At 40.4% G+C, this 13,785-nt stretch overlaps 1 protein-coding gene across 1 annotated transcript; it reads right to left on the bottom strand.

Annotated features, from left to right (window-relative positions):
• Positions 1-4,838: 4,838 nt before the first annotated feature.
• On the bottom strand, positions 4,839-13,026 carry CBLN2 (cerebellin 2 precursor). The gene is made up of 4 exons (XM_053998210.1): positions 12,706-13,026; positions 10,388-10,507; positions 8,401-10,076; positions 4,839-8,355 (listed from the first exon to the last, which is right to left on the bottom strand). Exons 1-3 carry the CDS (start codon positions 13,024-13,026, stop codon positions 9,879-9,881), a joined length of 639 nt encoding a protein of 212 aa, XP_053854185.1. The 3' UTR covers positions 4,839-8,355; positions 8,401-9,878.
• Between the last annotated feature and the right edge of the window lie 759 nt (positions 13,027-13,785).

Below are 13,785 nucleotides of genomic sequence, written 5' to 3'. Positions count from 1 at the left end.
AAGTGTCACATCATTATTCAGAGAGCAAGACGGAGAATTTGGAACATTAGAGGCTGGTCAGCCTCACTGCACTCTCCTGGAAGATTATAGAGAAATCTGCATATGGAAGTCGTTCATAGGCATATGAATGATAAGATGATTGGGAAAAACCACAATGGGTTTACAAAGGTAAAATCACACCTAACTGATTTCCCTCTCTGATAAATGGATTGGTCATCAGGGCATATTATTTGCCTTGACTTTCTCATGATTTTTGCATGGTTTCCTATCATATCTTTGTAACCAACCTAAAGAGATATGAATCGGATGCATACAAGATATTTTACAAGATACTTGTAAAACTGATTGGATTACAGGGTGCAGCGAAACCTGGTTGGATTACAAGGATCCAAGGCTAATGGCCTGCAGTTTGAAATTCACTTACCAGATGGTTACTAGAGGCTTTCCTCACAGGTGAGTACTGTGTCTGTTACTACTTCATATCTTCACTAACTACCTGGATGACATACAAAAACACACTCTCATCAAGTCTGTGGATGAAACCAAATGTAGAGGAAGAAGATAACATGCCTAACAATAGGATTGCTCTTCGGTGAGACTTTAACTGGCTGAGACTGACAGAAATTCAGGAAGTTAAACAAAAACAAATAGCAATTTCTAAATCTGGAATGAAATTGCTATGTATAGCAGTATTGTCTGGGTCTCACTGGATAGAAAGGTTTTGCAGAAAAAAATAAAAAAATAAAAAGAGATACTGAGGTTAAAAATTTGAGCACCAATCAACAGTGCAGCTTTGAAGCAGTAAATGTTTATTGAAGAGTGGGATATATTAGCAAGAACATAGCCAGCAGATCGAAATCCTCTGTATTTGGCATTTGTGACCACATTTAGAGTCTCTTGCCCAGTTTTGGTTTCCCAGTACAGGAAAAGCAGTGACACTGGGGAGCAAGTCTAATGGCAGTAAATCAAGATAGACCCTAGGGAGATTTTTTTAATAGGTCATTAAATCTATTCTATTGTGCAGTTATATGTAGCTGGGAACTTCCTTTCCAGTCCAGATTCATTCACCACATTTGCTGTTTACAAGAAAGCATACACTGATTTGTAATCTTTGTCCCAGCACTAAAGTACTCTTGAGATACTGAATCTGTACTTGGCCATGCCACTTCAATGTTTTCTAAAGTTGTCTTTCACTGCACCTGGCTGCCATGGGCATGGATAGAGTACAGCCTGTATCCAACAGATTTCCTGAGCCTAGTTCTTTCTAAACATGATGTAGACACTTTAAGCCTTACATGGTGGCTTGACCTTGGCTGGATGCCAGGTGCCCAATAAAAGGCTCTAGCATTCTCCCTTCTCAGGTGGTGGGGGGGAAGAAAATGAAATGGAAAGGAACTTCATAGGTTGAGATAAGGCCATTTACGAAAGCAAAAGCAAAAGGTTCTGTGTGCACAAGCAAAAAACAACAAAGATTTTATTTTCTACTTTCCATCAGCAAATGATGTCCAGCTGCCTCCCAGGAGCAGGCCTTCAGCATGCCTAGTAGTTACTCTGGAAGGATAATGTTGCAAATAACAAATGCCACTTTATTCCGCCCCCTTTTTTTTTTGCTTTTTTATCTGATTTAATATGCTTTGGAATATCCCTTTTGTCAGTTTGGGTCAGCTGTCCTCTGGGTGATGTGTCCCGTCCCAAGATATTGCCCAACCCCAGCCTTCTGTTGGTGGGGCAGAATGTTGGAGAGAGAGCTGATGCTGTGCCAATGCTACTCAGCAGCAGCCAAAACACTGGTGTGTTATCAACACCTTTCTAGATATCAATGCAAAGCATAGCACTGTGAGTCCTGCTATGGGGAAATGAACTCTGTCTCAGACAGATCCAATACAGCCTTATTTTCAGAAAATCTGGTGATCAGTGGCATGGCAAGAAAGCCAGTTCCTTATGGGCTTAACATGTTAAAGTGCATTTGCAAGTCATCTGTCAATTACTTAGTTCAGACATAACCTATGAAGCTCTGAAAAATATTAGTGCACACTTAAAAAGTAAGAAAGAGACAATTGTCTTAGGGAGGATGGGGACATGGAGGTAAATAAGCAAGGCTTATTTTACTCTCAGGAAAAACTGAATCATGCTTTATAGTGCATGTGGATTCCCTTTTTGTTTTCAAGAGGTAAGCTATTTCTTGACTGAGGGTAAGGGAAATATACAGAAATATTTATAAAATGTTTATCTCACTTTTTATAATGTATCCAGTGGTCTGAATTGTACTAACTGCAATCTGATCTCTCTGACTTTCATAGCTCTGTAAAGATAATTTTGTAAATTTTTTACAGTAATAGCTTAGATATTTGTTATATAATGCATCATTCCATGCTTGAGTCGAACACACTGTGTAATATATCTGCAATGAGCCACTGTCTGTAATAAACATTTTGGTACAATCACTAATTGCTTGGGGATCTTTAATCCCACCTAAACTACATATGTATTTTCTTGTAATTTTTTTTTTTCTTGCATGAAAGTTAGAGCTATGAGAAAGTGTTTTATATACAATGCCTGTCACTTACAACTATGGTTCTTACATGTACATGCACATGTCTCAGGATGCTTTTGAGGTTTGTATTTATGCAAAGAATAATTAGTGACTCTTCTGGTTTTTTAGGAGAGATTCTTCCCTTCCTACAGACTGTTCTTTGTCACAAGGTGTTCATGTTAAAGGATCACATGGGTACTTGAAGATCTCATTTGTTATTTTTAACCAATACCTAACACCTATACAAGAGGGTCTATAATTTTCAAACAGGCTATAAAAGGGAAGATTCCCAATATGCCTGGATTTTTTAAAAAAAGAGAGGTACCGAGTCACTTAGTTGCACAATCATTCAAGGAGAACAGATTGAATGGGATCAAAATATTAACCAAAAATCACAGATTCATATACATATCTCCCACTATTTATTTATTTATTCATAGTTATATTTTTCCTTAGTCAGATGGGGTTCTCCTATTCAAGAGTTCTGGCTGCATAACAGAGGGAGAATAATCTGTGAGCAGTCAAATAAAGCTGTCATAATTTTGTATGAACAAGTTTTCACACAGTTGGAAAACCATTATTTTAAGAAATACTCAAAAAATTAATCATCAAAAGCATTTCAAATATGCATGAAAGGGCAACAGAGGGCAAGAGAAGAGAAATTACTATGTCTTAGGGAGGCAAGTGTAGTGGGAATCTGCTTTTTTTCTACTGGATATTTTTAGCACAGTTCATGTGGTATAAGAAAACAATAGAGCCATTGCAAAGAAGCAGAATAATGGATGCTTTCCTTACCCAGGTGAAATAATTAGATAAAACTGGATTTACTTGACAGTCAGGGTTAAAGGACAGTTTCATCTAGAGAGATTGTAAGTTCTTAGGAGAACACATAGCTCTACAGAAAATTTCAGATAGGGAAGAAGCCAGCTGTTAGAAGGTCTAGCTATATCCATTTAAACTCTATCCTTAAATAGTCCCAGTCATACTATTACAAACAGGGCTGAGAAAACTCTTCTGTCGGTAACAATAAATAAGAATTTGAAAGATTCTTTTCCAAATAATTTCTTCCATATTTTCATTGTCATAAAAATCTTTTAGAGCAACATATGTTCTGTGCTAAGATATTCCTTCTAGTGAAAAAGGTTGGAGAGCCCTTTATCCTTTGTCCACTGTAGTCTCTGTATTCTTAGTTCTGATATGTGACAATGTAATGCATCTCTCTAGACGTAAATTAACACAATCAAAATTAAGTCAGCATATAAGGATTACAGTTGCTAAACTAAGTATAGGGACATGTTTGCTTTCAGTTTTAGAGTATCAAAAGCTTCCCATCTGGTGTCAATAGAAGGACAAACTGAATCTCCAGCTGTGGTCTCCCTGTATGTCTTTCTGAAGCAATTCTCACAGAGCACTGAAGTTTTACTCATCACAAAAGCTTTCTACAGAACTTGAGGTATTTAAATCTGTTATTAATAATTGTATGCTTCATTTTGCCCTAAACTGTGGCAGCCCTCAGACACTGAAATACATACTGCTATTTGCTATTACTCTGGGTAGTCTTATAAGCAAAGATAAACAGCTTTAGGTATAGAATGACAACAAATAAAATAAAAATCAATTGGTTGAGGCAATGCTTCAGAGAAAGGAAGGTCAAACTGCATATTAAAAAAAAAAAAAAGCTCTCTCAGTCCATTCCCAGCTAAAAATGTATTTTACATGCATGTGTACAAATACATATGTGTGTGTGCACTTTTGTGTATATTCACACACTGAAAGCTAAAAGCATTTCAAAGAATTAGTTTTAATTAATTTAACTATATCAGCAGAAATGACAATGTCTCGTGATAACTACTAATTACTAATTGATGAACTTAGGTTTTGATTGAATTTATAGCACTGAATATATCAATATGCTGAGCAAGAGTCTTTTAATACAGCTGATCTCACAAAGCAATTTAATTTTTTTTAATTCCCATAGCAAAAATAACACTTCATCATTACAATGGAAGTACTATTAGTCAGAAAGATTAGTTTAAAAACTTAACTTTGATATTTTATGAGTTTTGGAGCATTTGTCAATAAGACCTGAATTTCTGTTGATGCAGACTTTTTTTTTTTTTTTTTGGTGCAGAATTTATAGTCATTATTTGCTTCTCCATGTTTTGCTATGTCATTATTTACACCATCTGTTGTATGTGATCTGCAGGGAACCAGCAAGTTAGGCAACTTTATTTTGCAGATGAATAGCAGAGATGATTCACTGAATAGGTTAAGTTATATGAGCTAAGAAAGAGGAGATTTTAGATATACTTGGTATGTGAATTGTATTTTCATTATGACACTCAAATAACATTAAATACAGTTAGTGGTCTTTAGATTTTATTTGCAATAGGAAATAAGAAAAAATAGATCATGATTATTTTAGATAAGACCATAAACATGACTAGTTTGGGGATCGATTTAAAACATGCATTCAAAATATATTTGTTGACCTTTACTTATATTATCAAAAGTATGATTAGTGTTGAAATACCTCAACACCCAAGAATAGTTGTGTTAACTAAATGTTTGCACTGATTACTGCCACTGATTTTTAAATTAACATGATGGTAGATCATGACCAAACCCAAACCATACAATTCAAGCTCAATGGTACTGATGTTTTTCATGAGCTCCATTCACTTGTTATTGGAAACAGTAGAAATTTTAGTATACTTATAAGGTGCAGATATCCTGATATGTTTTTTGTTAGAGGGGGAACAGAACCTCTGGAGATTGCAACAGGGATTATGATGTGGTAACAATTAAAAGAGCTCCCCAGCACATTAAGCGTAGGTTTATACAAAGTAATAAATGTAAATAAATTGATTAGATAACATTCACAGTTGGTGTAAATTTAATGTTAAGAGCCTCTCAAGTAAAATCCATTCATAAGAGGAATAGACTTTACTGAAGTGAGTGAGACAAGCAAGATCAGCCTCTTAGCTGACATGACAATATATTTATTTCACTATGGAACACTTGAATTTTACTGACACTTGATTATATAAACAGCCAAATCTAAATGCTTGTCTATCATCTAGCCAGCCACTTAGTCTGTGTCTAACTACACTCATGATGGACATCAAAAATTCTCAGGAATTTATAAACTCCAAATCTGATTTAATTAACAGGTGGCCAGGAATCATAAAGTTCTATTTTAAGCATTCTGACAGGTGAAATAATGTCAAATAAAAGAAGCCACTCTACTAAGAAAATGTGTATTTTACAATGTATCATAATTTACTACCATGTTTAAAAATTGGGCTTGACTCCTCATGATACATGATCCTGGGACAATTGTTCAAGACAGTAAGTGGTCCTAAATCTAGAAACAATGCAATGACTCAAAGACATTCCTTGGCCTTTCAACTATATATTAAAAGAGGGGAATTGATTGTATTTCTTTAGTTATGTATAACTGCTTAATGACAAGTCACTACATATGAAAATTAATGACAATGTTATTTGAGTGCTCATTAACACTAGAAAGTTATCCTGGATCAAAGCAGACTATTAATCATAAGAGCTATTTTTAAACAATGCTACCTGTGACTCTGCCTATTCCAGAAACCAATCCCACATTAGAAGGACATGAAACCACTTTCAGCTATTTCTGAATAAATCCACCAGTAAACAGGCCCTTTTAGCCTATCTTCTACTTTGACAGATTGTCCAAGAAGCAAATTTTGGTCAATAAAAACAAAATGTTCTCTTTAAAAGTTAAAAAAGTCACAGCTGATAAACACAATGTAACTTCTAAACAACTCCTTAGTTTCATGTCCTGTCTCTCTCCTCCTCCCACAGATCCAGCTTGCAAGATGCTGACCAGTAATGAGATACACCACACATCCATCACACCCACTATCTCAGGGGGAGGTGAGAGCACACAGGCTCTCTGGCAAGACTGTGTTCAAACTGTGGATATAAAACTCAGAGGAAGGCAATGATATATATGATGGGAATTTATCATTCCTAATACAGCTCCTGGCTTCCACCCTGCCGTAAGTAGGCTGAAGAAGTACTAAAACAGTGAACAACAACACCACCCGGGTACAGATTGTTCCCTGGAAGGGAAACAGTCAAACAGACAGTAGTTTCATAGGAATATGTTACAACTGTTACACAGCAGTTTACGAGAAAACTTGAAAGCTGTTGGAAGGGGTCTTGTGCTATTGCTCCCACAGGAACCAGTCATTATGGTGCCACTGGTCTACTTGACTACCACGTGTTTTACACTTTGAACTCTTGTGGTGCCCCTCAACATTAAATTTAAATCAACTCTGAACGTTACTCAAACTACTTATTTATATAAATTATTCTCTATAAGCCTACTCTTAATGTACTGGGAGGCTCCTTTAATCATTCTGATTTCATAGTTCCTCCAATCTCCAATGCTGCAGTTGTACATTTTTCCTCGCCAACATAAAATATATCATGATATCCACACATGTATATGTATACATCAAATTTTCTACCATTTCCAATAGCAAGTAGATTGCACATTCTCAAGCCCAGATGCAAAATTAAAAGGGAAAATGTAATAAATATTGCAAAGAACATAAAAGGAAAAACAAATCATTATTGCAATTAGTGTACAATAAGAATTTACTCCACATTTTCCATTTATTTTAAATGTTTATATAAAAGTCCTAACTCTATAGTTTAGCATGAAGGACACAAGAGTAGCAGAGGAAAAGTGGCATTGTATGAGATACCTTCTTTAAATTCAAAAGATTGGCTATCATGTAAACATATTTGTTAAAAAAACACAGTCAAGATTACTGAGCTTGAATACATGAAGTGAGATATTCAGATTATACAGCTTCAATGGCCAAAGAAGCTTCCAAGGATAGTTCCAAGGAAAACATTGCCATTGGCCTCATTTAGCTTAGGAGAGAGACAGAACTAAGATGTCATTGCCTTATTCAAGCAAATTAACTGAAATAAATGGGAAAACTGAATGTGATTACAGTAGGTAGAATTTTAGAACAAAACTGAGTATTTCTTATTTTAAATTATTCTGACTATTTTTTATTTTAAATTAAAAATATAGTAGAAACTAAAACTTTGGGAGCTTGAACCACCTCAGTTTCTGTTTCCTTGAGTGACACGATCGAGTTGTAAACACAAAAAAGTAGTTTTACAATGTCTACCATTAAGACAACTGTATTTATTATATTTTAATAGAAAAAGGTTGCTGCTGACTCAGGTTTTATTTCATGTACTTAAACTTAGCCCTGTGATATTTTGCAACTAGAAATATTGCAGTCATGCCAAAGCACAAAGACGAACTAGAAAATGCAACCCATTTTAAAAAACCAAGAACCTGAAACCAATTCATTAAGTAACTGGCAAAGTGAAACAGCAAAGCAAACAAACCACATCAATGGTGAAAATGCACAAAAATGTTAAATATTAAATTGGCTTATATTTTAGTCATCTGAGGTATATAAGCAACACAGATAAGGGTTTTTTAAGAATATATGACTTTAATTTTGTCCCTTGAATGATAAATTTACAATGAAAATTATGTCCACCATTATTTTGAAATACAATGTAGTTACTACTGCTTTCCTGAAAATGCCTTTCCATTTATATTTGCTTGTGGCAGAGGTGTAAATTTGACAAAAATAAATTCTTATGCACATCCACCCTTAGGGGATTCATAGTAAAATGAAACATTTAAAATTGAATAAATGTTGATAAAAATTCTATGAAATAAACATTCTTCCTGGATCTCCTCAAACAAGATTTTACTCAGCATATTGTCTAGTACACCACTTAAAAAAACCCACAAAACAAAAAACAAAACCAAAAAAAAAAACAAAAAAAAAAACAACAACAAAAAAAAAAAAAACAAACTTAAAAAACTGAAGAAAGAGGATCTGTTTATTGAGAATGAGGCAAGAGGATACAATTGACATTGGCCTGATATTTTACCTCTTGTTGATTGGGTTAATAATTTTCTCAGTGTTCAATGTAGATGTCAGTCCACCCCTAGAACTGTGAGGCCATTTGTGTTGGGAAGAGCAGACGCAGCAAATATACGCATGGCACCTGTGCCTACTTCTGGAGCATTTGTTGATCATCTGAGTCCCCTCTCCCTAAGGCTGTCAAAGATGCTTGTGTCTACTTCTCCAATACTTGCCTCAGACAGCTCAAGTGGAGATGGTTTTATTTAATTTGGAAGAGGAAAAATTTGCTTTGCCATCTCTCTGCGCTCCCACAAAGTATACCCAAGCATTAGTGGACAAATATATCAAATAAATATCAGAAAAAAAACACCCAAAATATGGTATTGCAAAGAAAGTATATATTTTAGGGTATGGTCAGAGAAGATATTCAAAGCCTCCACTGTTGCTTCTAGAAATGTCAGGGCAATTGAGAAATGTCAGTTCCTTTACTGGTTTCCAGATTGTAATTGAAGGATCATGTAGCTCTCTCGTTCTTTTTCTCTCTCTAAATAGGTCTATAAAGATCAGCTGGAAAGTGCAGACAGAATTGTTCACTGGTTAGCTTTACCTGGAGCTACAGGGTATGTATGTGCTTTGTTTTGTCTTATTGATCAATCTAGCTTACATTTTTAGCACACACAAACAAAAATCAGGAAAAATAAAAAGTTGATGACAAACACAAACAACACAAATAAGGTTCCAATCGTGCAAATTTTGCTTCACTGGATAAAGCACTTCTTGACACAGTAATGTCCAGAATCCCCCTCCCCCAGAAAAATACAGGACTGAGACTGAAGCCATTCTTTTTTTTTTTTCTTTTTTTTTCTTTTCTTTTTTTTTTTTTTTTTTTCTTTTTTTTTCCTTAAGGCTGTACAACACAAAGAAATAAAGCATGGAAGAACACCTCATGGGGCTGAACACTCCATTCTTCTGGCTCTGGAGTGAGCCTTTGATAAAGCAATTCTGTGGTCCGAGTTATTTGTTTCATTGGGACAACAACAAGAGAAAGAAAAAGAGGTAAAAATGAAAGAGAGATAAAAATAAAAAGAAAGTCAATGATCCCAACAATAAAATCCAAAATTGACTTTACAATCACAGGTACAAATTGCTCAGGTCGATAATTTCATTTCTCCTAAAGATCACTGTCGTCTAAAACTAATTAGAGGCGCAGGTTCCAAGGAATTGTCAATATTCAAAGCAAATGTTGGAGTTTAGAAGGTTATCATTCTTCTACTGTGACAGTCTGACGGGGTGACTGAAAGTATTGTCATGTGCTGCCAAGTTCAGGGTGTCATTAACAATTGAATCCTTGCTCCGGCTCATGGATCTGTCTCCTATTTGGCCTTCTTTTATAGTGGAAAGACTAAGAAGCCGGAAAAGGTTGAATATTTCCACCCTCCCATGAGGTTACCCCTTTCCAGTTTGAGATGCACTTTGTCTTCTCTTTCCATGAGGAGCAAGACCCCATTGCTGGCTGCTTCTCTGGTGACGTCCTGATCCCCTGCAAAAGCTGAAATCACTGGGTAGCCGTTTTGCATTAAACTTACCTAAAAAGTGCAAAGAGACAGAATCTGAGTTTTCTCAATACTCTCAATGATTTTTTTTTTCTTTTTTGTCCTGTGCATATCACTAAACTTCTGTACAGGTCAGAATCTAGGTTGAATTAAGCTAAGGAAATAGGCAATGTGTGATTTCTGTCATGTATACAGACCCCTTTAAAAATAACCCACAATCTCATTCTTCAACTTTGGGTTTTTTTTTAAATATGAGTCTAGAAATTAGCATTTGAAGAAAAAAAAAAAAAGAAAAGAAAAGAAAATTAAAGGAAAGACAGCATCTTCTTTCAATTAGAACCCACCTGGATGGTTTGTCTGTTATAGACCTTGACCACGTGGAAACTGAAACTATATATCCCTTTTCTTGGTGCTACAAATATACTGGAAGTAAGATCAAAATGGTTGCCAATATTAACTAATACCTGGAATGTAAACAAATAGAACAGAACAAAGAAAAGGAGAGAGAGAAAGAGAGAAATCAGAGAAATTAGACTCCACCTTAGAGAAGCACCAGCAAAAATCTGACATGAGCTCAATGACCAACATAAAGCATGGTCAAAATGGCATTTGCAGCACAAGTGCATGGCAGGGGAATGGAGTCAAGTTACAGAGGCATTTAAAAGGCATCTGAGTTAATAAAGCAATTTAGTTACAGAAAAATGATCTCCAAAGCCTGTTAGATGAAGTGCAAATGTCCACACTGAGCTGTCAACAAAGCAAAGGTGGCAGAAGGAGGAGGGGGAGGAGTGTGAAATGGAGGGAAGGAGGGAGGGGAAAAAAAGTAGGAAAAAAATACCAAAAGTCATTAGCTCATAATAGATATGTATGGTTTTTAGATAGCACTACTGAAATCAGGGCTGGCCTCGAGTTTAACAGGGTATAGAACTAAAACTGCACTGCAGAGAGGGGCAAAGGACGAAAGACGACGCTCAGCAACAGCAACATCTGCCAGCTCATGTCCCTCTGTCCCTCTGGAGGGCTGTACCACTTGGCCCACGCGCTCCTCAGGAGACTGGGGTGGGCCTTTTCCTACATCCGGGCAATAACCTTAATTTGTCATATATTTTAATGGGTTTTTTTGAAACAAAACAAAACAAAACCAAAAAAAAAAAAAAAAAAAAAAAAAAAAAAAAAAAAAAAAAAAAAAAAAAAAAGAGCACCCCGGCAGATGTGCAAAGCCTCGTTCAGAAGCGGCAGCCGCACTCTGCCGATCCCGCCGATCTGACGGGGCCCTGGCCTCGGCTCATCCTCTGGAGCCTTGTCCAGGCTCCTGTGACCGGGGAGCAGGCTTTGGCTCAGAAGGCACGGGCGGCGGGCAGAGAAGAACCTGCGGGTCGGTGGCGATGCCGTCCGGCGTGCGGGTGTGCCTGAGCCGGCTGCTCCGCCGTGCCCACCCCCGGGGCACACCCGTCATGCTCAGTTTGCAGGCTAAAATTCTGCTTGAATGAAAAAATACGAAGCAGGAGAAAAAAAAACTACCATCGCCCCCCATCCCCTAAATCCCAAGCTTTTCCTCCCAAACAGCCAAAGTCTATGGTTTCCCTCAAAAGAGGAACAAAAAAATGATTTAACCTTATTGTGGGAGCACCGAGAAAACGCCTTTAAATTCCTAGGAACTGCACATTGCGAGGTAAAGCATCTAAAATATGCTGTATATTTAGCAAATTGGGGGGTTGATTTTTTTGTTGTTTTGTTTTTTTCCTCTACTGATCTGATTTTATGAGATCTTGTATGCGACGAATGGCTGTGTAAACTCATTAGGAGGGGCAGGTAGACAGATAAATGGCAACCAGACAGGTAAAAAAAATCCAAACAAATAACCCAAAAAACTAACAAACAAACAAGCCCAGAGAAAACAGTCTGGTATGCTAATTTTGGCTGACTCTGCAATACTACTTCAGGAGTCAGAAGCAGTAGGAAAAAAGGAAATTTCACCACAAAAATAAAGTGGATGGATGGGGTTTGGTCTCCACGAGGGGAGCGATGCGACGAGGCAGGGGGCACGACAAGCAGGCAGGGCTAGGGCTGTTTGCTGCTCTGCTCGGCGTATGCCGTGCGGGATAACACCGTTCCGATATAGCCCGCCGGGGACACCGTTAGCCTTGTCTGATAACGCGGGAAACACCCTCTTCTTCCTCATCCCTCCCTCCCTCTGAGAGATGCTGTGACATTGCCAAATGCGCTCCGAACAGGCAGATCCGACGACTCCTCATCGGTACCTCTCTGAATTTGCACCGAAGAAGGGATGTGCACCCTTCCCCCGGGTCGTTCCTGGCTGGCCGAGGCAATCCTTGGCTGCAAGACGCCCCCGCACGCGTCCGAGGCACAGACTTTCACGTTAAAGCTCTTTCCGTACTAGCGATTGTGACCGGACAAGAAGCCAGCGTGTTCACCCACGGTACCACCCTAGGAAAGCCCTGCAGCTACCTAAAAGAACTTTCCAAAGTCGTTCTGGGCCGCTGAGATGTGAAGTTGCTATTGAGCGGGTGGGTCGGGATTAAAAGATGGAGCGGAAACCAGGAGGAGAATACGCGTGCAGCCAGGGGGAGGCAGGGGCGGGGGATGCCCGCGCAAGGCGCGGGGACAAGGGGTAGCGAAGGCGTAACAGGCAGCGCCTGACCTGGTCGAAGTAGATGGTCATGGTGCGGTTGCTCATCTCGGAGGGCTCGTGGTTGGTGCTGCGGGTGGCCGAGAAGGCCACCTTGGCGCTTCCCGAGCGCACCGAGATCCCCAGGGAGGACGTGATGGCGCCGTCGGCCGAGGGGCTGGAGTCGCAGACCACCAGGCACTTCCCCTCCAGGACGATGGGCTCCGTGTCGTTCTGCGCCCGCACCGGGCACCCGGCGGGCAGCAGCAGCAGCAGCAGCGGCAGCGCCGCCGCCAGGCAGCAGGAGCAGCCGCCCGCCGGCTCCGGCAGCGCCCCCCGCCGCCGCCGCCCCATGCCCGGCGCCGGACCGCCGCCGCCGCCGCTCCGGATCGCCGCCGACATGCGGGCGCCCCGCGCCGCCGCCGCGGGCGGGCGGCCGCGGGGAGGCGGAGGGGGCTGCGCGCCTGCTGCCGCCGAGGCGCCCTGCGGCCAGCGCTCTGCGGGACGGCGGCTGGGCAGCGGCGGCTGCGGCCGCGCCTTCCTCCCCTTCTTCTCCTCCTCCGCCTCCTCCTCTGCGCGGGGCGAAGGAGCCTTCTCAGAGGGCGGGCGGCACGCAGCAGCCTGCCAAGGGGAAAGGCGGCAGTGAAGCACAGCAGCGGGCAGGTGGGAGCCGGCACCACGCCGCCCGGCGGGCTCCCCCTCCCCGCCCCCGGTGCCCGAACGAGTACAACAGGTCTGGGAGATACCTGGCTGCCCGGTGTTCCCTCTTTCTCCGGTTCCCCGGCAGCCTGCCGTACTCCGAGGGGGGAGGAGGGGGCAGCGCGGCATCCCCAAACCCCCGGCGGAGCATCCTGCGGGTGCCTCGGGCAGTCCTTTTTCTGACCCACAACCAATGGGGTGTCCAAAACCCGGCTCCACTTCTTCCCACAGCCCCACTATTAACTCTGCGAGCCTGGTTTGTGTCCGTCTCCTAACGCCCCAGATACCACGGAAGGAGATTTTATTCTTGTTATAAGTAACGCGCCCTCTTTCCCCTCGATGGAGCTGCCCCGCTATCTGTAGAGTTCGCTGGTGGCCGGGGCGACCCGAACCCCGTGCTTCCGTTCCGGCTGG

Source organism: Vidua macroura, chromosome 1 (genome assembly GCF_024509145.1).
Source record: "Vidua macroura isolate BioBank_ID:100142 chromosome 1, ASM2450914v1, whole genome shotgun sequence".
Taxonomy (NCBI): Eukaryota; Metazoa; Chordata; class Aves; order Passeriformes; family Viduidae; genus Vidua; species Vidua macroura.
The sequence above is the reverse complement of the archived record's forward strand: the minus strand, read 5'-3'. Positions and strand labels throughout refer to the sequence as shown.